Below are 21,216 nucleotides of genomic sequence, written 5' to 3'. Positions count from 1 at the left end.
CTTATGATTGAGCACCGAACATCAGTTCAGGTATTCTTTAAATACACAATTCTTGGGACCCAAGTTATGATTTCCAATTAGTGGGATCATCCTGAACCCTTAAAGGGACTGCAACTAGCTATCTGTACTCCGGAGAGTTAGACAGTCTGAATCCCGGAAGCTGGCATAGTTGGGAGCATCTCGTAACAATCACAATTTTTTATTTTGACTAGTCAGGTTCACTAACCCTGATCTGAAACTCCGAACCTGGATCTCTTTTAGTCTGGCCTCTACCCTTTGACCTGTTTGGCATGGGTGACCCTATCTGGAGCTAAAGCACAAGGCCCTGACTCAAGCCAACATAGATCTCTGGATCACTGAGGCTTTCAAGCCTCCAAACCCGAGAGCAAGGCTGTGGTCCTCTTGGAGAAAAAAAAAGATTCACCATTTTGATTGGTGCCATGGTGAGGTTGTTCTGTCAGGTGGACATAAAAGGTTTGGAAAGTTCTCCACTATCTGTCCCAACATTGATGCCTCAATCAGCATCACCTAATATCTGATCTGATGGTACTTCATTGCTGTTTCAGAGAGGTTGCTCTGTGTAATTTGGGTCCCACTTTCCCTCCGTCACAACAGAGACTCCACTTCAAAAGGTATTTCATTGTTTGCAGAAACCGCTCTGGTTTCCATGGCGTCATGAAAGTTACTGAGTGACGACAAATCACCTTGAGAGAGGGATGCTGTGGCTTGATGAGTAATTCAATCAGCCCGGTTTATACTTTACCCAGGATGCAAAATTTGGGACACACAGTATTCCCATCACCAGGGTGGGTGATCAAAATTACCCACCCTGCTGATTTGCATCCCGTATGCCCTCCCCCACCCCTTCAGTTTCCTTTCAATACGGACCGTTCAGCAGCGCTTGTCTGCCAATCTACTGGGGAGCATCCTGTTACCAGCAACAACAACTTCTCCAGTTGTGTGGCTTCAGCTCCCGAGTTCCCTCATCAAATATCCTATTCCTCTCACCGGCTGAAACAGGTCCAAGAGATTTTGTGGGGAGAACTGCTGAGGACTTGGCAGTTCATGGTGCCTGGTTCCTGAAAGAGAAAATATCTTAAAAGTGTAAATTCCACCCATTTCCACCAGGAATCTCCATTTAACATTGATTCTAGTGGAGTGGGTGCAGTAAGAAGATTGTGTGGTAACTCTTTTTGTTGCTAAATACATTTTTCTGCAAAGAGTCTCACACTGTGTCTCTAAGGAGAATAACTGTCCACTGACTGGTGTCACTCCGTCCCTGTCCACTGACCAGTGTTTCTCAGTCCCTGTCTCTGGGGGGTGGGGGTGGGACATCTGTCCACTGACCGGTGTCTCTCATTCTCTCTCGCTGGGATTCTGTGTGTCTCAGTTTACACAAACTGTTCATCGCTGAAATTGATGAATCGAGCAGAGTGTGACAGATCTTTAATCCGGATCTGGTCACTGCCGCTGACCTGCCGCCTGTTGCAGAGACAAACATCTTTTGGGGAATTGAAATCGCTGCTGTGGGTGGGGACAGGAAGCCGCGCCTCTGGTTTCGGTGTGTGAGAGCCTGTTCAAACCGCGGCTCCCTCTCTCACTCACAGCCCACGTCCCTATTTAAACAGCGCTCACTGCGGCTCCGGACAAAGCCGGCCTGAGCTGCAGTCGCCGATCTCAAAAGTGTCCAAGTCCGGCTCAGTGTTCAGGGCGATGGGGGTCGTTCCTTATCTCTGTCTCCTCCTGTCTTGTCTGGCAGGTGGGTGTCCCAGGGCTTGTCGCCCAACCGGGACCGGCTGTTTCTCGGAGGCTTTGTGAACCTCTGACCGTGGAACATTTTATTAATTTCTGCTCTTTTTTATTGACAGGCGTGCGGTCGGACATCGTGCTGACACAGCCCGAGTCAGCGACGGTAAAGCCCGGACAGTCCCACAGACTGACCTGTGCGGTCAGTGGGTTCAATGTCAACAGCTACTACATGCACTGGGTGAGACAGGTCTCCGGGAAAGGGCTGGAGTGGCTGGTAGCACATAATACTGAAAGTTACAAGTACTACGCGCCTGGAGTCCAGAGCCGGTTCACCGCTTCCAAGGACAGCAGCAACTTTTATCTACAAATGAACAACCTGAGACCGGACGACACGGCCACCTATTACTGTGCGAGAGACACAGTGAGAGAGACCGGGACTGGACCGGGACAAAAACCCAGCGAGAGCGCCTGCCCTTCGGGCGCTGAGGGAAAGGACAGCAGTGATCGCCACAGCTGTATCCCGGTCGTTCCGGGCCACATCCGCTCGTCCACGCAATGGAAGGCGGGCTGTCAGCGGGGATTCCCGAGAAGAGATGCTGGACGGATGGACCGAGGGGCTCAGCGGATCACTTCAGAGGGCAACTCGGAGCCAAGCGCCGTGAGTGGGAATGGGGTCACCGATCGACCTGGTCAGGTGTCGGTCCTTCGTCTACACGTGACAGTGAATGGTCGGGCTATGAGGAACATTAATGATCAGAGACACTTTGGTGTTCTGGTGCGGTTTGACTGAGGAGTGACTGTGCTGGGAGACAGTGAGAGGGACGGAGGTTATCGTACGGCGGTGTATCACTGTGACTATACTGGGTGGCACAGTGTGAGAGATGGCGGCTCCCTCCATACACAAACCCACCGAAACAAAACTCTTTAAATCGGGCTCTTCGGCCGCTTCCGCCGGCCTTCACCCCGGGACCCGTGGATATAAATCAGATCCCGAGTGGATAATCCGGGAGTGGGTACAAGTTCCACTGGAGATGTGTCTGGAAGGGAACGGGAACACCGAGGAGGAGCTGTCAGTGGAAGCCCAGTGAAAGGTCCCGGTGGGTTATATCATCTCCACTTCAGCACTGGGATGGCCGAGACTGAAACCCGCTGTGAGGGACACCCGGACACACAGGGAGGGTTTAATAAATCCGCTGGCCGGCTCTGGGATCCACTGGATTTCGGGCTGAATGTGATGAAGACGGTTTGTGGCCTGCGGTGAAGCACCGTGATATGGAGCACAGTGATGGGGAGCTGAACAGAAACTGGTCCCGACAAAGGAGCGTCTGCAGCGCAGTCTGTCTCCACGGATTCCGCATTGCTGCTTCCCAGAGTCAAATGCATGAAGCCTCACTCGGACTGCTGGGCGCAAATGTCAATTTCTGGACAATTAAAAGCCCAAAATGATTCGACTCTGATTCTGGGGAATGGCGGGAGCCGTTGTCCGCAGACAAGAAAACTGTGAAAATGCCTCTCTTACTCACACGCCAGGAAGGGACAAGGACGGAGTTTGGGATGGAAATCTAGGAAGCGGCTGCTCCCGGTCCGGACAGGGATCATGTTGACATTTTGCTGAGATTATTGGATGTGACGGGCAAGTGAAGTTACTGCACTGGGTGAATGGGGAGACGGAGCACTGTGACTATCTTGACTACTGGGGCGGAGGAACCTCGCTGACCGTGACTTCAGGTAAGACCAACTTCTCAATTGTACCTTCACGCACTAGTATTTTATTTATTTACGGTTTTGGCGAATTCGGTGATTCACCTGAAATCAGTGAGATATTTAGCGCAAGTACAGGAATCTCCCCGAACCGGCGGGTTTCTCTGGAGCCCAGTAACAGTACAAGGGTACATACCCCACCCACCAGTGAACTGTCCACAGACCGGGAACAGGCTCAGGGGAATGGGGTCGGATTTTGTCACCAGACTGTGCCTTGACACCGGCCGATTGTGCTGAGTGAGCTCAGTGTTTGGTTCAAGTCTGGCTTCTGATCCTCAGCACCGACTGAAGCCACGTTCAGGGGCTGAGCGTTTCAGTGCAGTTGAACTTGTTCCCTGTCAGTGACAACAATGGATCTGTTCAGTGTCAAGTTATTGGGATCGGGTTTTACTGTCGGCTGCTTTCATGTTGAAGGTAATGGGATTAAGACATAATCTGAGGGAATGGTGTACACATGTATGATCTGGTTGATGGCTCAATATCCCCAGGGTACAGGTGGGTGTCAGTCCCATCATGTAATGTCCGGCCTGAGGTCCGTCCCGGGATACAGCAAAAGTATCGGCGATATCCCAGGATTAATTGATGGGATTAATGTTTTAGTTTTATTCCCAGATGGGTGAGGAGTTGGGGTACGGTGGGGAAGAATTTTGGGGTTGGGAAGGCAGTGGGGAAGTCGTGCAGGAAAGGTATGGCCGGGAATTGAAATCACAATTCCTTCACACATTCCGGGCAGCCTTGCATTGGTGGGTGGGGGAGTGGGGAGTGGTGCAGGTGGGGTGGGGAGGGAAGCGTTCAAGTCAATAATGTGTAATAGGGGAGTATTTAAGGGAAGGTTTGTGATCTGGAACACACTGCCTGAATGATGGTGGTGGCTAATAGTGAGTGTAGAGAGGGAAAAGGAGGAGGTCCGCCTTTTGTAGGGATACAGGGAAGAGCAGAGAGACCAATGGGTTTATTGGGTTTGCTCAGCTGAAGGGAAGCACAGACACTATCGGATGAATGGCCTCACTCTCTGCTGTGTCATTCAATGGAATCAGTATTTATCTTGTAAATCTGGGAAATTCTTCCTCAAAGGGATTCCATCAATCACCTCAGGGTACACAGAGCATGAATTAAATGCAGATTACAGCTCCCATGTCCTAGAAAAACCTACAGCACACAATGATGTGTCAAACATGTACGTAATTTAGAAAATACCTAGGGTTACCCTCTGTTTTTCTAAGCTCCATGTACCTATCCAGGAGTCTCTTAAAAGACCCTATCATATCTACCTCCACCACCATTGCTGGCAGACCATTCCATGCACCCACCACTCTCTGCGAAAAAAGCTTACCCCTGACATCTCCTCTGTACCTGCTTCCAAGCACGTTAAAACTGTGCCCTCTCATGTTAACCATTTCAGACCTGGGAAAAAGCCTCTCGATATCCACATGATCAATGCCTCTCATCATCTTATATACCTCTATCAAGTCACCTCTCATCCTACGATGCTCCGAGGAGAAAACGCCAAATTCACTCAACCTATTCCAGGCAGCCACGGATTAGATACAAAGATCTTTCTGCACTGTCCCATCCCTCCAGGACAGGGGCAGCAGAGGTTAGACACAGAGTGAAGCTTCCCCCAACATGTCCCAACACACACTCACGGGACACGAGTTTAACTTTACTGTTCAAATGAACTGCTTATTTTCAGTTCACAGACAGAGCAACTGCTCTAATTTCTTATCCTCCTCCATCCCCCAACTGGGTTTGTTTAACAAGTGCTTTCCTACATTAACCAGTGTTGCTGGTGATTCAGTAAAAGTGGTTGTGAGATAAAGTGCTGACATTTACTGAGCACCTTTCATGGTGTCCCCGAGCTCTTCACAGGCAATGAAGTAGTTTCAAAGTACAGCCCTGTTGTAGAGTTGGTAATGTGGATCCACTCTGCACACAGCAGAATCCACAAACTGCAAGGTGAGAACGATCAGACAGTCTGTTCTGGTGATGTTATTGAAGGAGAAATATTGTCCAGGACACCGTGGACACAGTGATCCAATGGACAGGCACAAGGTTGGATTCGGAGTGATGGGAAACAGGGCAGTACATCAAAGCAGATGAGTAGTGCAGAGGGATGGATGAACAGTCCACGGATACCACCACAACAAAACCGACAAATTTAAACTCAGTTCATAATAATCTGCAACAGATTTGGATCTGTGGTCAGATTTCCAAAATCTTAATAATTGGTATTGTTTTTAAATCCAGCCATTAATAATGATGATCCTTCAGTTTTACTCTTATCTGTCAGGGAAGGAGATGTCTCATCCTTACCCTCCGAGCCTATTTATGACTCCTGACCCATCAATGAGTTTGTCTCCAAATGCCCTCTGATTGGCAGCTCAGATGTATAATTCATTTGGAATTTACTGGCAAAGCACAGATCCCTAAAAATGAATAAATAAAATTGCCCACCAGTTGTTCATAGTACCTGATGTTCTATCCACTTACTACAATAGACTAAAACCAGAACGAATTTCCCCAGATCTGCTGATTCATCATCGATTATATCGTACAAATACCCAGCACACTGTGACCCACCCAGATCCAGTTCCCCTCTTCACCCCAGCACCCTGTGACCCACCCAGATCCAGTTCCTCTCTTCACCCCAGCACACTGTGACCCACCCAGATCCAGTTCCCCTCTTCATCCCAGCACCCTGTGACCCACCCAGATCCAGTTTCCCTCTTCACCCCAGTACCCTGCTGTCAGTTTGATGGGTGTTTTTGTAAAGACCCAGAGGAACACTGATCCAGACAGAACTGTACTTACCACCTGCTGGTCTCGGGATGTAAAAGATCCTCAGCTGCAAATCTCACCGACTGACATTATTGTGCCTCCTGCACTGCCAACACTGAGCAGCTCAGGGAACATCTGTGGGTGAGAAACAGAGTTAACGTTTCACATCAGTGACCTTTCACCAGACTCTGTCAGTCTGATTTCTGGCAACTATGCTGTTTCCAGTTTTATTTTACTGAATTCATTTTGATGAAAACAATTTGTTTTTCATTGACTTCTGCAACCCCAGAACATCCCAGAGCCTTTCCCAACCCAGCAAGTACTTCTGCAGTGTGTCACTTCATATGAGGGACTAAACATCCAACTTGTCTGCATCTTGTTCCCACAAACTCAACTACAACATGACAATCTAGTCTGTTTGGGTGATGTTGGAAGGGAATGGTCACTTTTAGCCTACAATTCCTAAAGCTCCCCACCACTGGGAAATCCTCATTTGATGTCTCAAAGTTCAAAGTAAAATTTATTATCGGAATACATACATGTCTTCACATACAACCCTCAGATTCATTTTCTTGTGGGTATACTCAGCAAATCTATAGAATCGTAACTGTAAACAGGATCAATGAAACAGCACGAGCATAGAAGACAATAAACTGTTGAAATGCAACCCTAAAGAAACAGCAATAAATAATGAGAGCATGAAATAACAAGATAAAGTGTCTTTAAAGTGAGATTATTGTTTATGGGAACATCTCAATATTTGAGTGTAAATATCTTCTTTTGTTCAGGAGCCTGATGGTTGAGGGGTAGTAACTGTTCTTGAACCTGGTGGTGTGAGTCCTGAGGCTCTTGTTCCTTCTGCCCTGATGGCAGCAGTGAGAAAAGAGCCTGGCCTGGGTGGTGAGGATCTTTAATGATAGATGCTGCTTTCTTATGACAGCGTTTCATGTTGATGTGCTCAGTGGTTGGGAGGGCTTTACCCATTATGTACTGAGCTGAATCCATGATCTCTTGTAGAATTTTCCAATCAAAGGCATTGGTGTTCCCATACCAGGCCTCAATGCAGCCAGTCAATACACTTTCCACTACACATCTATAGAAGTTTATCAAAGTTTTTGACATCAAGCCGAATCTCCGCAGACTCCTGAGGAAGTAGGGGCACTGTCCTGATTCCTCTGCAATTACATTTATATGCTGGGTCCAGGACAGGTCCTCTGAGACAGTGACACCCAGGAATTTAAAGTTACTGACTGTGCAGTAGATGAACAGATAGACACAGATTACTGATGATCATCCTGATGGTCCCAAATCTTTGGTCCCGTAACTCCCTTGTTGTCAGGGGTTGACGCTGATAAACAGCAGCGAGGTTCCTCAGACCACAGCTGACCATCCCTTTCCCCAGCTGCTGAGTACGAGGGAAGCTGACGATACTGTGGTTTGAATGGTGCTGGCTGTAGCTGGCATTTCCAAAGTGAACCATTTACCAGTGTTCAGCCACTTACACTGGAGTCAGTCTCACAGTTCCACAGACCACCGTACCCCGGGATTTACTGAGTGACAGCTGCCACTGGAACTGTCACCACACTCCACCACATGACACGTGGCCTTGCTGGAGTTCCCAGGGATTAAACTGTGGATTCCACCTCAATGATTCCCTCACAGACTAGACTTGTCAAAGGATCACAGTCACCATTCCTCTGACTGTGATTCTTGGCCTGGTGCGTCAGGAAGGTGTTTGGCTTGTAATTTCCACAGGCTCGGTGCGGTTGAAATTCTTCCTCAGTTACACGTGTTTAATTTTGAGGCGGTGTCAGATGCATTATGTAGTGCAGAGGGTACATCAGAGGTGCAGAGGGACTTTGGAGTCCTCATGCAAAACTGCCAGAGGTTAATTTACAGGTTGAGTCTGTGGTAAAGAAAGCAAATGCAATGTTGGCATCTATTTCAAGGGGAATAGAATGTAAAAGCAAGGAAATAATGCTGAGTCTTTATAAGACGCTAGTCAACCACACTTATAGAGTATTGGCAAGTGTTTTGGGCCCCATATCTCAGAAAGGATGTGTTGTTATTGGACAGATTCCAGAGGAGTTCATGAGGATCATTCTGGGAATTAAGGGGTTAACATATGAGGAGCATTTGGCAGCTTTGAGCCTGTACTCACTGGAATTTAGAAGTATGTAGTGGAATCTCATAGAAACCTACCAAACGTTACAAGGACTGGATCGGGTGGATGTGGAGAGGATGTTTCATGGTCCCCTAATCTGAGGAAAGACATTCTTGCCATAGAGGGAGTACAAAGAAGGTTCACCGCATTGATTCCTGGGATGGCAGGACTTTCATATGATGAAAGACTGGATTGACTAGGCTTATACTCGTTGGAATTTAGAAGATTGAGGGGGAACTAATTGAAACGTATAAAATCCTAAAGGGATTGGACAGGCTAGATGCAGGAAGATTGTTCCCGATGTTGGGGATGTCCAGAACGAGGGGTCACAGTTTGAGGATAAAGGGGAAGCCTTTTAGGACCAAGATTAAGAAAAACTTCTTCACACAGACAGTGGTGAATCTGTGGAATTCTCTGCCACAGGAAACAGTTGAGGCCAGTTCATTGGCTATATTTAAGAGGGAGTTAGATATGGCCCTTGTGGCTAAAGGGATCAGGGGGTATGGAGAGAATGCTGGTATAGTGTTCTGAGTTGGATGATCAGCCATGATCATACTGAATGGCGGTGCAGGCTCGAAGGGCCGAATGGCCTCCTCCTGCACCTATTTTCTATGTTTTCTATATGATGGGAGCATCCACAACTGGAGAGCACAGCCTCAAAATTGAGGGGTGACCCCTAAGAATGGAAGTAACGAGGAACATTTTTAGTCAGCACAGTCTGTGGAATGCTCTGCCACAGACTGTGGTGAAAGCCAGGTCTATGCGTGTATTTAAGGTGGAATTTGATCATTTCCTGGTCTGTCAGGGTATACCAGGATACGGTGAGAAGGCAGGTGTAGGGGTTCAGTGGGATCCAATCAGCCATGATGGAATGTCGGAAAAGACTCGATGGACTGAATGGCCTAATTCTGCTCCTATATCTTACAGTCTTATGGTCTGACGGTAGTCTGTTCAGTTGAATTTCAGAAGCAGAGACCATCAGACACTCACCACTATATCACACAGATGGTGTTGGAGACAAGGTACAGATATCCACACAAGGGTTACTTCTGACTCAACATCAATACTGAACAGATCAGAATTATTCAAATAAACTACTGCTAAATGTTTACTTTTTCTGTAAACTCCACCAATCTGGTGCGAATAGACTTCTGAGAATCAGGAATTATAATTGGGGAAGAGACAAGGTAAAACTTTGATATTTTGTCTGAAATCCAACACATGGGACATTGGATGACTGTCTCAGTATGGCTGTGGGTGGGTTGTTGGGTCACACTTGTGACTGTGTGCTCAAGTCTCCACTGTGAGACTGATCTATAGCCTCCGAGCTCAGTGACACAGATTCCCAGCTGGGTGTTGAAATGGTGAGAGTATTATTTAATGGGGTGAATAATTTTAGAAATTACTGGTTTATAAACTGTACTGCGCAAAAGCCTTGGGCACATCTGTATTGCTAGTTTGCCTAAAACTTTTTCATAATAACATATTTCTCAATGTGGAATGGACAGTGAGTTTGTAAATCTGGTGAGAGCAAAGGATGTTGGGAATGGTGAGGGTGGAGCGCTGCGGGACCTGTGTGGGACAGGGGACAGAGAAGGTGTGGCAGGGGCAGGGCTCGGCACGGGTGCAGACACTCCCAACACTGAGACAACAGGCAAGGTCATTTGATTCCAAACTATTGGTTTATTGATCTTTCCAGAATATCTCTCTGGTGCTTCCCACTCACTCCCCTTTCCCACTCTCAGTCCACAATAGAGACCCACATCAGAATCAGGTTTATCCTCACTCCCATCTGTCATGAAATTTGTTTTTGTTTAGTGGCAGAGGTACAGTGCAATACATAAAGTTACTACAGTGTGTGTTGGGGGGGGTGGGGGGTAGTCCAGTGATGTGGCTAAGACTTCAGCACAGTACTGTAGTAATTGTAGTGCATAACATGTCTCCTTCTTTGTCTGCCAGTAATGCATTTACTTACAGAAACTTCTGTGAATTTCTTTCCATTTCAGGGGTCACGTCCTTGCCATCAGTCTACATCACTCCTTCCTGCAACACAGAATCTGACCAAAAGATCAGCCTCCTCTGTCTGGTCAAGGACTATCAGCCCGAGAGCATCAGTCAGACATGGTCCACTAACAGTGGGGACATCACCAGTGGAATCAAGAAATACCCGGCGGTGTTGGGGCAAAATTCAAAGTACACGATGAGCAGCTTGCTCGAAGTCTCTGCGGTGGACTGGAAGAAGAATAAACTCTACTCCTGCAAGGCAGGGAGTGTGACAGCGGAGTTTCAGAAACCTCAATGTTAGTATGAGACGTAATTTTCTCTGGAAAGCTGCATTGATCTCAGGGCATAAATCTGGAGAGGGAACCTTTGTCAGATAATGCTGGGCACGGCAATTAGCTCCTTTAATCTACTCTTACAACAGTAGTACTACCCCTCACCAAAATGACATTGAGAAAACGTATGGAATTGAAATGGGGGAAATGTCCTCCTGAACTCACTGAAACTCAGTATCAGTGGAGGGTGGAGGAAACAACTTGCGCTGATCTGCCTTCATTGTATCCACTCCTTTCAGGAGCCTCTCCACCACCCCCTCCCACTAAACCCTCCTTACAGATCAGCTCCTGTACACATACAGAGACCGCTGGCCCATCGTGCCCCTGCACACAGAACAACAATTTAAACTTTACCCCACTCCTCCTGCACTTTCCCCTCCCACCCTGCAGCTGCCCCTCTTCTGGGAAAAGCAATCCCTTGTGAATGTGATGGAGGAATCCACTCCACTGCCCTTCTTTAACCATCTTCTCACAGATCTGAACAAGCCTTTGCAGTTACAACAAAATAATGTCCTGCTGTACATCTGTTCTTCTTTCTCATTGAAAGTATAATTGTGTTTCCCAAACTTGTCAGTAGAAACAGTCCCACACCATGTACTCCTGCTCATAGGAGCTGGTATCAGTCATTCTCCATTAAACAATGAGATCATGGCAAGTCTGCACCTCAACCCCATGACCCACCTCTCTGCATTATCATAGCACAGTGGGACACACTGCTGGGAGGCCCAAGTTATACACCCAGTCCTCCCACTCACTGGTGTGAGCCATCATATCAGCTGTAAATTAACAGCATGCTTCAGAGGGCTGGAATTGGGGAACTTGCCCGACATGAGGGAGAATAACATCCAAAATATGGGCAAAGCATTCATGTACTGACAGATATTAAATGTGTTACAGCTCCGAAGCTCAGCTCCCTTGTTCCATCCTGGGAGGCAATCCACAGTCAAGCAAAGGCTGTCCTGGGCTGTATGATATCTGGATTCTCTCCTGACAACATTAAAGTATCCTGGAAAAAAGCTGGATCTGCCCAAAAAGGGATCGTTCTCCCTTCCACTCCGAGATCTGATGGTGGATTTGAAACAATCTCTTACCTGACAGTGCCTGTGCAGGAATGGACCAAGGAACAGAAATATACTTGTGAAGTGAATCACGCACCTTCCGGTTTCAGTGGTCAGGTCAACATGACGTATCAAGAGGGTGAGTGATGTCTGAAGAAAAATTAAGTAACTTAGAGTACTAAAATACTGAACTAATACTCCCACACAATTCCTGTCCCTACTGTCAACCTTGTTGAATGACGTACAGATGATCTTTGCACTTTGAATCAACTCATTTCACCAGCAGCTTTAACCCCATCTACTGGGCAGGAAAGGTGCTAGATGAGGTCACCTGTCCATTCTGTTTGTAGTTATAAAGAAAATAAGTTAGTGAGCAAAACTCACATCCCAGGCTTTACCATCTGGAGAAGATCTCCCTGTTCCCTTTTCACTGTCTTCTCAGTGTTCCTCAAAAAATATCTCTGCACTTTTGTATTTGCTTCAGTCCCCAGAGTCTGTTTCCAGTGTTTCCTGAGAGACTCTTCTGTCAATTGTCCACTCACTGAAATGTAGGTGCCTGTATTATTTTTGAATTGATGCCCAATCCTCCAGTGAATGTTGTGACCTTGTGTCCTCAGATCCTCGACCAGGTTCAGAGACAACATTGCTGATAAAACCTCATCCCGATAGGATGTGATATACAGAGGAGAGAAAGTGGGAATATGTGGGGCTCCCTTTTTCCTAAGCATGGGAAAAGAGGTGAAAATATCTAACACTTAAATCTATGAATCTTCCGTTTCCAGGTGGAAAATGTCCCAGCTGTTTTCCGGAGCCTGTGCCAAAGTTCTTTTACCAGAGTAATCTCAATGCAACATTCCCCGATGGTTCTACCCAACAGTATCATTGTTCAGCAGGAAAGTGTGAAATAAAGTGATTGGCTGTCTACAATTCGTCATTGAATTTTATTACAATCCATTTACTGGATTCCAGATCTGCCTCTGGTATCCATTGGGATTGAAGTTTAACAGAGAGAGAAGAAAACACGATTCAAACTGACTACCTCTCCAATCACATTTCTATTATCCTCATGGCCACCTATTTCAATTTGACTTCCCATTCCCATTCTGACATGTCTGTCCATGGCCTCCTCTACTGCCATGGTGAGGCCAAATTCAGGTTGGAGTAGCAACACTTCATATACCAACCCGATCCCATGAATACTTACTCCTTAACTTGCAGTAATAGTCCCCACTCCTTTATTCTCCATTTTATTCTATTCCCCATACTAGACACCCCCTCATCCCTTCACTTCTCCTCACCTGCCCATCGTGTCCATTTGGTTCCCCTTCTCCTGCACTTTCCTCCATGGTCCACTATCCTGTCAGATTCCTTCTGTTTCAGCCATTTATCTCTTCCACTTCTCCCCTACTAGCTTCTTACTTCATACCTCTCCCCCATCCACACACTTTCCCCCTCACCTGGTATCACTTCTCATCTGACAGAATGTATTCCTCTCTACTCCAACCACCTTCTTATTCTGGCTTCTGCCCACTTCCTTTCCAGTACCAGTGAAATCTCTCGGCCCAAAATATCGACTGTTTATTTCCGTCCACAGATGCTGCCTGACTTGCCGAGTTCCTCCAGCATTTTGTGTGTGTTGTTCAAGATTTCCAGCATCTGTAGAATCTCTTGTGTTTCTGGTTGTCCATACACTCATTCATTTGTGTACATTGTTGCTTCAGTGTGACTCAGATCCCAATTCCAGTTTCCTTGGCCAGATTCCCTCCTGTCTGACTCCAGTCAACAAGAACTGGAACCTGTTTTTCACCCAATGGCTGTGCGGCACGAGGTGATGAAGGTGAACGGGGCTGAATTTCCAAATTGACTCAGTCAAAGGATGGATGACCCTTTGATAATGTTGGGCACAAGACAAATTGGTGAGACAAGACTCAGGGGTCTAACCAGTCTCCTGTCCAATCTGACATGCTTAGTGAGTAAATCCTGGATCAGACAAATTGCTAAAGTTACATTGATCCACGTGTCGGACACTGAATTCAGTCCAAGAGGGAAACTCAGTGACTCTAAGGAATGTCATAAAGGAGAATGTTTTGATAGAATTACCCAAGCATTGACAGAATTATATGCTTCTTGTAGAATAACACCAGCATTCAGCAATAAGGGGAGCATTTCCTAGGGACTGCTGAACATCCAGACAGGCTGATATGGGACATAACTGAGAAACCTGCAGAAAACATGTTTAACAACATCACAGTGCAGATTAAACTAAGATTCATGATTCAGTGAGCGTTCAGTGTACACCTAGGTTTGCATATTTGTGATATTACATGACAACAATGATCATCTAGACTACACTCACGGACTTTCTGTTTTAAAAGAAAATTGCTCATAATCTTACTGACATGAGAAAGGTGAAGAAATACACATCACACCTTGTCGGAAGATCCGGCCCAGTTATACTGGAACTGTGTGTGTTACGTCTGCTCTTTCTTCAGACAAAGACACTGACTCACAGTCTCATTGAAGGTCTCAGCCATGACACAAACACAATCAGCCTCCACACTAAATGTCAAAGAGCAAAAACACCCCACGTGCCTGAAGGTGACCGAGTGTGTAAATGGTGAACACAAAGTGCAGAGAGCTCCAATGTAAGTGAACTGACGATCGTGCATTGGGAGACGACCTCAACAACTTCACTCGAGTGCATAACTGACTCTAACCCAGATGACAGGTGACCCAACACTTGATCAAAGAGCTGTTTTATTCATTTATCATTTCCCATCAATCACTGATCTCTCTGGAACTGAGGGACTTGCTGCCTCATTCCTGATGGTGATTCAGCTCCAGCGGTGTTGCTGCAGGTCTGGAGTCACAAACCAGCCAGATCAGACCAGACTTCTCTCCGGAAATTACCACAGAGAATAACACTACAAATACCTCCGTAGTCTTCTTTTTATTCCAAAAAGCATTGATGAATTGAATTTAAACTCCCATCCACCGGGTTGGGATTTGAACCCACTTTGCCAGTTCATCCATCCCTAACTTATGGATACACTCTGACCATGGCTGCTCATTTCAAGTGAGACAGAGGCTTCAGTGTTTGTCAACAGGAATGCTAAAACCACAGGCACCAGCAGAAGTAGTGCAGGTGTATGAGTGAGCAGAGTTGAAAGGATACGATGTTGTCTGAAGCTCGTGTGGGTGGTGAAGGTTGCAGAGATGAGGAGAGGCACAGCCACAGTGAGACTGGAATGTCGGGACGTGAAGTTATTAAACTGAGTGAATCCCAGGCTCAGCCCAGATGGAGAAAGGGATTCTCATTGATTCACAGTGTTCATTGTTACTAATCAATGGCACTGATTCTCCAAGCAACGAATGGACTGAGCTATGTGTCTGCTGAGAAATCTGCATGCTTCTCTGTCTCACAGAGCTCCGTCTCACAGTGAACCGATTGGTACAGTTATTAGAAAGGGATTCGAAACCTCGTTAGCACATCCTTTGTTCTGAATTTCTTTTCTCAATCAAACTTATAGGAATATGAGGCACGTGACTCAGCCCTGGGTGTTTCTGTTATTCTGTTTGCAGTAAATGCAGCTGTCAAGTACTGATGATCTGCCTGGACCTAACACAACCAATGGAAATATCTCCAGTAAGATTCTGAGCATTTCCATTTCTAACCCACAGAATTGTCTGTCTTTATTCAAAATCCCCACATTGAAGAGATGTGGATCGACAAGACTCCAACCGTGAAGTGCACAGTTATCTGTACAGATCCCGAAGATATCCACATCTCTTGGCACGTGGGCGGGAAGGAGAAAACTAAAGGAATTCTCACCCATCAAGCGGAGATGGACGGGTCCCGATACAGAGTGCTCAGCGAACTCCAGATCAGTGTGGAGGAGTGGTTCAGTGGGGTGGAGTACGAGTGCTCAGCTCAGGAATCTCCTTCATCTTCCCGAGTGTCAGCACGGACCAATAGTACCAAAGGTGGGCAAGAGACCAGCGATTAAATGGCCAGCATTAGTTACCTGAGTCAAAATGTTTGACATTTCCTTAGTTTTCTTTTCTATTCCAGTCGAGATAAGAAGTCCCAAGGTCAGACTGCTGCCTCCACCTCAGGAAGAGACCAAGAATTGGAAAACGGCCACACTGGAGTGTGTGGTGTCTGGATTCTACCCGGATCAAATAAATGTCATTTGGAAGAAAGGCAGCACCGTGATCACCTCCAACACCAGCGCTACACCAACCGCTCTGGAGCAGGGGTGGACTTTCAGTGCCAGACACTTCCTGACCGTGAGTTTACAGGAGTGGAAGACAGAATCAGTCTTCAGCTGTACAGTGACTCATCCCCCCTCCAACAGCAGTATCAAGAAGCAAGTGAAGAACGTCCAAGGTAGGGTCCTGGGATGCATCCCATTATTGAAATTGTTTACATTGTGCTATGCATTCAAGGTAAACACTGAATCATGGTGCAGCCCAGGTTTAGTTATGTGAGTGAACTGATAAAGTTCAAAGTACAAAGTACATTTATTACCAAAGTATGTGCACCATATAGAACCTTGAGATTCTCTTCTTCCAGGCAGCCACAAAACAAAGAAACACAATAGAATTCAGAGTCAAACATCCAATGTGTGAAAAAAACAAATTGTGCAAACAATAAAAAAATTCAAACAAACAATCCACAGAACCTGAACTCAGAGCCCCCTGAAGTAAATCCACAGCCACGTTGCCAGTTCAGCACTGCAACCGGTGCAGGAGACCGATGGCTGCAGGCCACGGCCGTGGAGCCAGGCTCAGTGCTGAGGTGAGTGCCGATGGCTGCAGGCCGCAGCTGCAGAGTCAGTTCAGTGCTGAGGCGAGTGAAGCCTCATCGAGAAGTGAGCTGAATACCGGTTTGTCCATTGACTCAGCCTCAATGCCTTCATCTTTTGCATCTCTCTTGGCACTTAAATCAGCCAATCATCGGTTTGTTTTCCACTCTCAACCAACATAATCCACACTTTTACCATAGAAATAAGAGTATCCCAGAAAATACTTTCATAACTGGAGGAGAATCCAGACCATTTCACTCGACAGACTCTCTGGAACTCGCTGATACTCGTCTTCAATATGCTCCCTCCCTCTACCTTTGAACCTAATCCCAGCCTCCGATCAGTGTCTCAGATGTGACTGAATTTCCAGCAGAGTAGCTCGCCCTCTGCTCCTGTGTGGGAATAGTCAGCCTGGACAATGTGTAGAAGCCTCTGGAGGGCGGCCTGAACACACTACATTCTGACAAAGCAGCAGCAAATGTTAGTTACACCTGATAGACAAAAAGAGTGCATTTTAATATTTGTGACAAAAACTAAATATTTCTCAGAAATTTTGAAATATGAAGTGTATTTTCTGGAAGATTTTCACATGAAACTTTGCTCTGTTTCTCGTTCCACCGACACAGTCTGAAATACTGGGGATTTTCTGTATCTGTTTTAATAAGTGTCTGGTAACAATTTAAGTGACCATGAAACTGCAAAAACAGTCTGAGGGCCAATCTTGTTCATTTACGTTTGCTCAGGGTATTTACCCTGTTTGGTCAAAAGGGGAGATTCCTTTCTTCACCAATGTAGATTGGTCTCATCTCATCTTGATGGGACTGGCAAATCATTGACCAGGAATGAACAGGAAATGTTGGTCTTGTCACAGACAAACTCATCCATTTGGGAATTTTGAAATAATAATTGTGACGTTTCTCCCAGCTGACTGTTCAGATACCCCGCTCTCAGTAACTTTAAGCAAACCTCCCTTCGAAGAGATCTGGACAAAGAGGACAGCGACCATTCTGTGTGAGGTGGTTCACAGTGATTTACAGGGATTCAGTGTAACCTGGCAGGTGAACGGAAGGAAGAGAGAAGATGGGGTGAGGACTCTGGGTCCAGACAGCAATGGAGGTGAAGACATGATCACCAGCAGACTGACAGTCCCTGCTGCAGAGTGGAACAGTGGGGCTGAGTACTCGTGTGTGATAGAGGACAAGAGTTTGCCAACACCAGTGAAGAGATCCATCAGGAAGGACACAGGTACGTGTGGACAGAATTCAGTGTGAGTCTGATCTTAGCTATTTGACAGGTTAATCACCATCCAGCACTGCTCAACCATTCAATCTGGTCTCAGCTGATCTTCCAAATTGAATCCCTGTTCCTGTTTTCTTCAGATATCCTTTGACACATTCACCCGAAGTATATTCAACCCATTCTTGAATATATAAGATAATGTCTTCAAGTGCTTTCTGTGGGAGAGAGTTCCACAGGTTCTCACTCCCTCTCACACGTACACAGCTTAGACTGCCACCCCTGCTCCAGGGGAGATGGAACAAACAGCACAGGATGATGCAAGTCCAGGGGCTGAGTTCCACTTTCTGTCGAGTTGCCGTGTTCAGTGACTCCCATTGATTAAGCTGAATAGACTAACCTCGCTGGAAGATGTAAAATGCAGCAGGTCCTAGATTTCCACTCCACAAATCCCAATGATGAGCAGAAAGGGAAAAGCCTTCAGTTTCAGATCAAGTGAAGCCCTTCAGATTTAGAAATTGTTCATGTTGGTGCAAGACCAGAATGTGTCGGGTAAGTAGGGAATTATCGGAAGATTCATTCTAACTGAGATTCTCTCTGTTCCAGGTGGTGTTGTGACTCGTCCTCATGTCTACCTCCTCCCCACTTCATCGGATGAGGTAGACACCGATCAGACTGTGACCTTGATGTGTCTGGTCACCAAGTTCTCTCCCGCAGAGATCTATGTGGCCTGGATGGCCAATGACACCCTTCTGAAGACAGGGTTTGTGAACCAGCCAGTGACCAAGGACCCCAGAAATGGCTGGAACACAATGACCAGTCAGCTGAAGGTTTCTCCTGAGGAGTGGAATAGCGGCACCACTTTCTCCTGTGTGGTGGGTCACGAGTCGCTCACAACCAACCTGTTCCGAAGCATCAATAAATCTCACAGCAAACCCACCCTGGTCAATGTCTCACTCGTTCTGACTGATAGCTTTAAATCTTGTGTGTAATACTGTGTGATTCAATCCATGAAACCCTAGTTTTGTTAGTTTTATGATTATTAATTATCACAGAGGATTATTTAGCTGATTAAAACATGATTAAAATCTGGACCTTTTAAAATAATTAAGATCAAGAACCAAATTAAACTACAAACATGATTCACCACAAATCTCTGAGTTTGTGTGTACATTCTTAGACCTTCTTCTGCCACATTTGAATGGATTTCAGCCCTGTGTGGGACTGCACAATGTATTATATCCTTGTACGTGTCAATGTACCGATCCAAGTTCAATAAATATTACATGAAAGTGTCTTAATTGTGATTTTTGGTGATGAGAAAAAGGAACTTTCAACATGAGGCATGGCATGTAACACACAGTCAAGGAGAAATAGTAATCTTTGTTTCTCTGGTATCTGAACCCTTCCTGCATCGGGTATCCCACTGATCAGCTGTCAACTGATGGTCAGAGAGATTAGAATGTACGGCAATCTGACAAAGAGTTAAGAGTTGAAACCAGTGACCAAACGTCGTATCGATGTCAAAGATGTCGGATCACTGTTTGAGGGCTCCTTGTCCCCACTAACATTGCTGCTCCTCATCTGGTGCCTGTGTGTCACTAACTAAATGAAACATACCATTGTTGGGAACAGTTCTGTTGCAATGGCGCAGTTAAATATCTGTCTGTCAGGGCAGATGGATTGCATCTGGACTGAAGGGGGACTAATATCCCATTGAGAAGGTTTGCTTGTGCTGCATGGTGGGGGTCGCGGGGGATGCCGGTTTAACTAGAGTTGCAGGGGATGGGAACCAGAGTGTCAGAACAGATTGTGGAGAGGTTGTGGAGACAGATGTTTTTAGACATTAGACGAAGTCAGGAATCAAGAAGTTGAGCATGGTGTGAGTAATGTTCTGAGCTGCGTATATCTCAAAGCAAGTATTATTGTAGGAAAGGCAGATGAAGTCAGGGCAGAGATCAACACATGGAATTATGATATGGTGACCATTAGTGAGACTTGGTTGCAGGAGAGGCAGGACTGGCAGCTCAATACTCTGGGGTTCCAATTTTTAGATGCCAACAGAGCGGGAGGGATTGAAGTGCAAATGTCACGGCAGTCCTCAGTCAGGAGAGACTGGAGAACTCCTCTCCTGAGACTTTATGGGTGGAAATGAGGAATAAGAAAGGTATTGGCAATGTTAATGGGGCTATATAACAGATCGCCCTGCAGGATTTAAAGGCACAAATTGTCGGGAGATCACAGACTATTGCAAGAAACACGAGGTTGCAATAGGAGGTGATTTCAACTTTCCACAAATTGACTTGGACACCCAGACTACAAAAGGGATGGAGTTTGTCAAATGTATTCAAGAAAGTTTCCTGAATCAATACATAGAAATCCCAACAGAGTGTGCGCAATACTTGATTTCTTATTCAGGAATGAGACAGGGCAGGTGACAGAAGATTGTGTACTGATCATAATGCCATGAGTTTCAAAATAAATTTGGAAAAAAATAGATCTCGTTCCCAGGTTCAGATTCTAAATTGGAGAAAGGGCAGTTTTGATGGTATCAGAAAGCATCTGGTAAGCGTGAATTGGGACAGGCTGTTTTCTGGCAAAGGTGTACTTGGTAAGTGAGAAGCCTTCAAAAGTGAAATTTTGAGAGCACATTGCTTGTATGTGCCTGTCAGAATAAAAGGCAAGGATGACATTTGATATTGAGGCCTTGGTTAAGAAGTACAAGGAAGTGAACAGCAGGTATAGGCAGGTAGGGACAAATGAGGTACTTATGGAGTGTAAGAAATGCAATAAAACACCTAAGAAAGAAATAAGAAGGGCTAAAAGAATGGACGAGGTGCCCAAGCAGACAAAGTGAAGGGGAATCCCAGGGGATTCTACAGATATGTTAAGAGCACAGTGTTTGCAAGGGACAAAATTGGTTCACTAGAAGATCAGATTGGAAACCTATTTGTGGTGCCAAAAGGGATGGGGGGACCAGCAATGGATTTTTTGTATCGGTATTTATTTGGGAGATGGACAGATAGTCTGTAGAAACGAGGCAAAGCAGAAGCGACGACATGGACCCTTCAGAGATTACAGAGGAGGAGGTGTTTACTGTCTTTAAGCAAATTAAAGATTGTGGGGGTGGGGGTTGCTATCAGAGATATTTGAAACATCCTTAGCACCAGGCGAGATACTGGAGAACAGCAGGATAGCTGACGTTCCATAGTTTTAAAAAGGCTGTAAAAAGAAACCAGGAAATTATAGGCCAGTGAGCCTGACATCTGTAGCGGGAAGGCAATTGGAAGGTATTCTAAGGGACCGGATATATCTGTATTTGGACA

At 46.0% G+C, this 21,216-nt stretch overlaps 1 gene segment (V, D, J or C); it reads left to right on the top strand.

Moving 5' to 3' along the window:
- The first annotated feature begins 1,505 nt into the window (after positions 1-1,505).
- Positions 1,506-19,179, top strand: LOC134352732 (immunoglobulin gamma-1 heavy chain-like). The segment is given in 9 exon segments: positions 1,506-1,759; positions 1,869-2,170; positions 3,417-3,477; positions 10,459-10,752; positions 11,686-11,985; positions 15,528-15,830; positions 15,919-16,236; positions 17,579-17,899; positions 18,497-19,179. Coding segments are annotated over 9 exon segments (2,331 nt in total).
- Positions 19,180-21,216: the final 2,037 nt, after the last annotated feature.

Source organism: Mobula hypostoma, chromosome 10 (assembly GCF_963921235.1).
Source record: "Mobula hypostoma chromosome 10, sMobHyp1.1, whole genome shotgun sequence".
In the NCBI taxonomy this organism is placed as follows: Eukaryota; Metazoa; Chordata; class Chondrichthyes; order Myliobatiformes; family Myliobatidae; genus Mobula; species Mobula hypostoma.
Note: the sequence above shows the minus strand (reverse complement) of the source record. Positions and strands in the feature narration are given on the sequence as shown.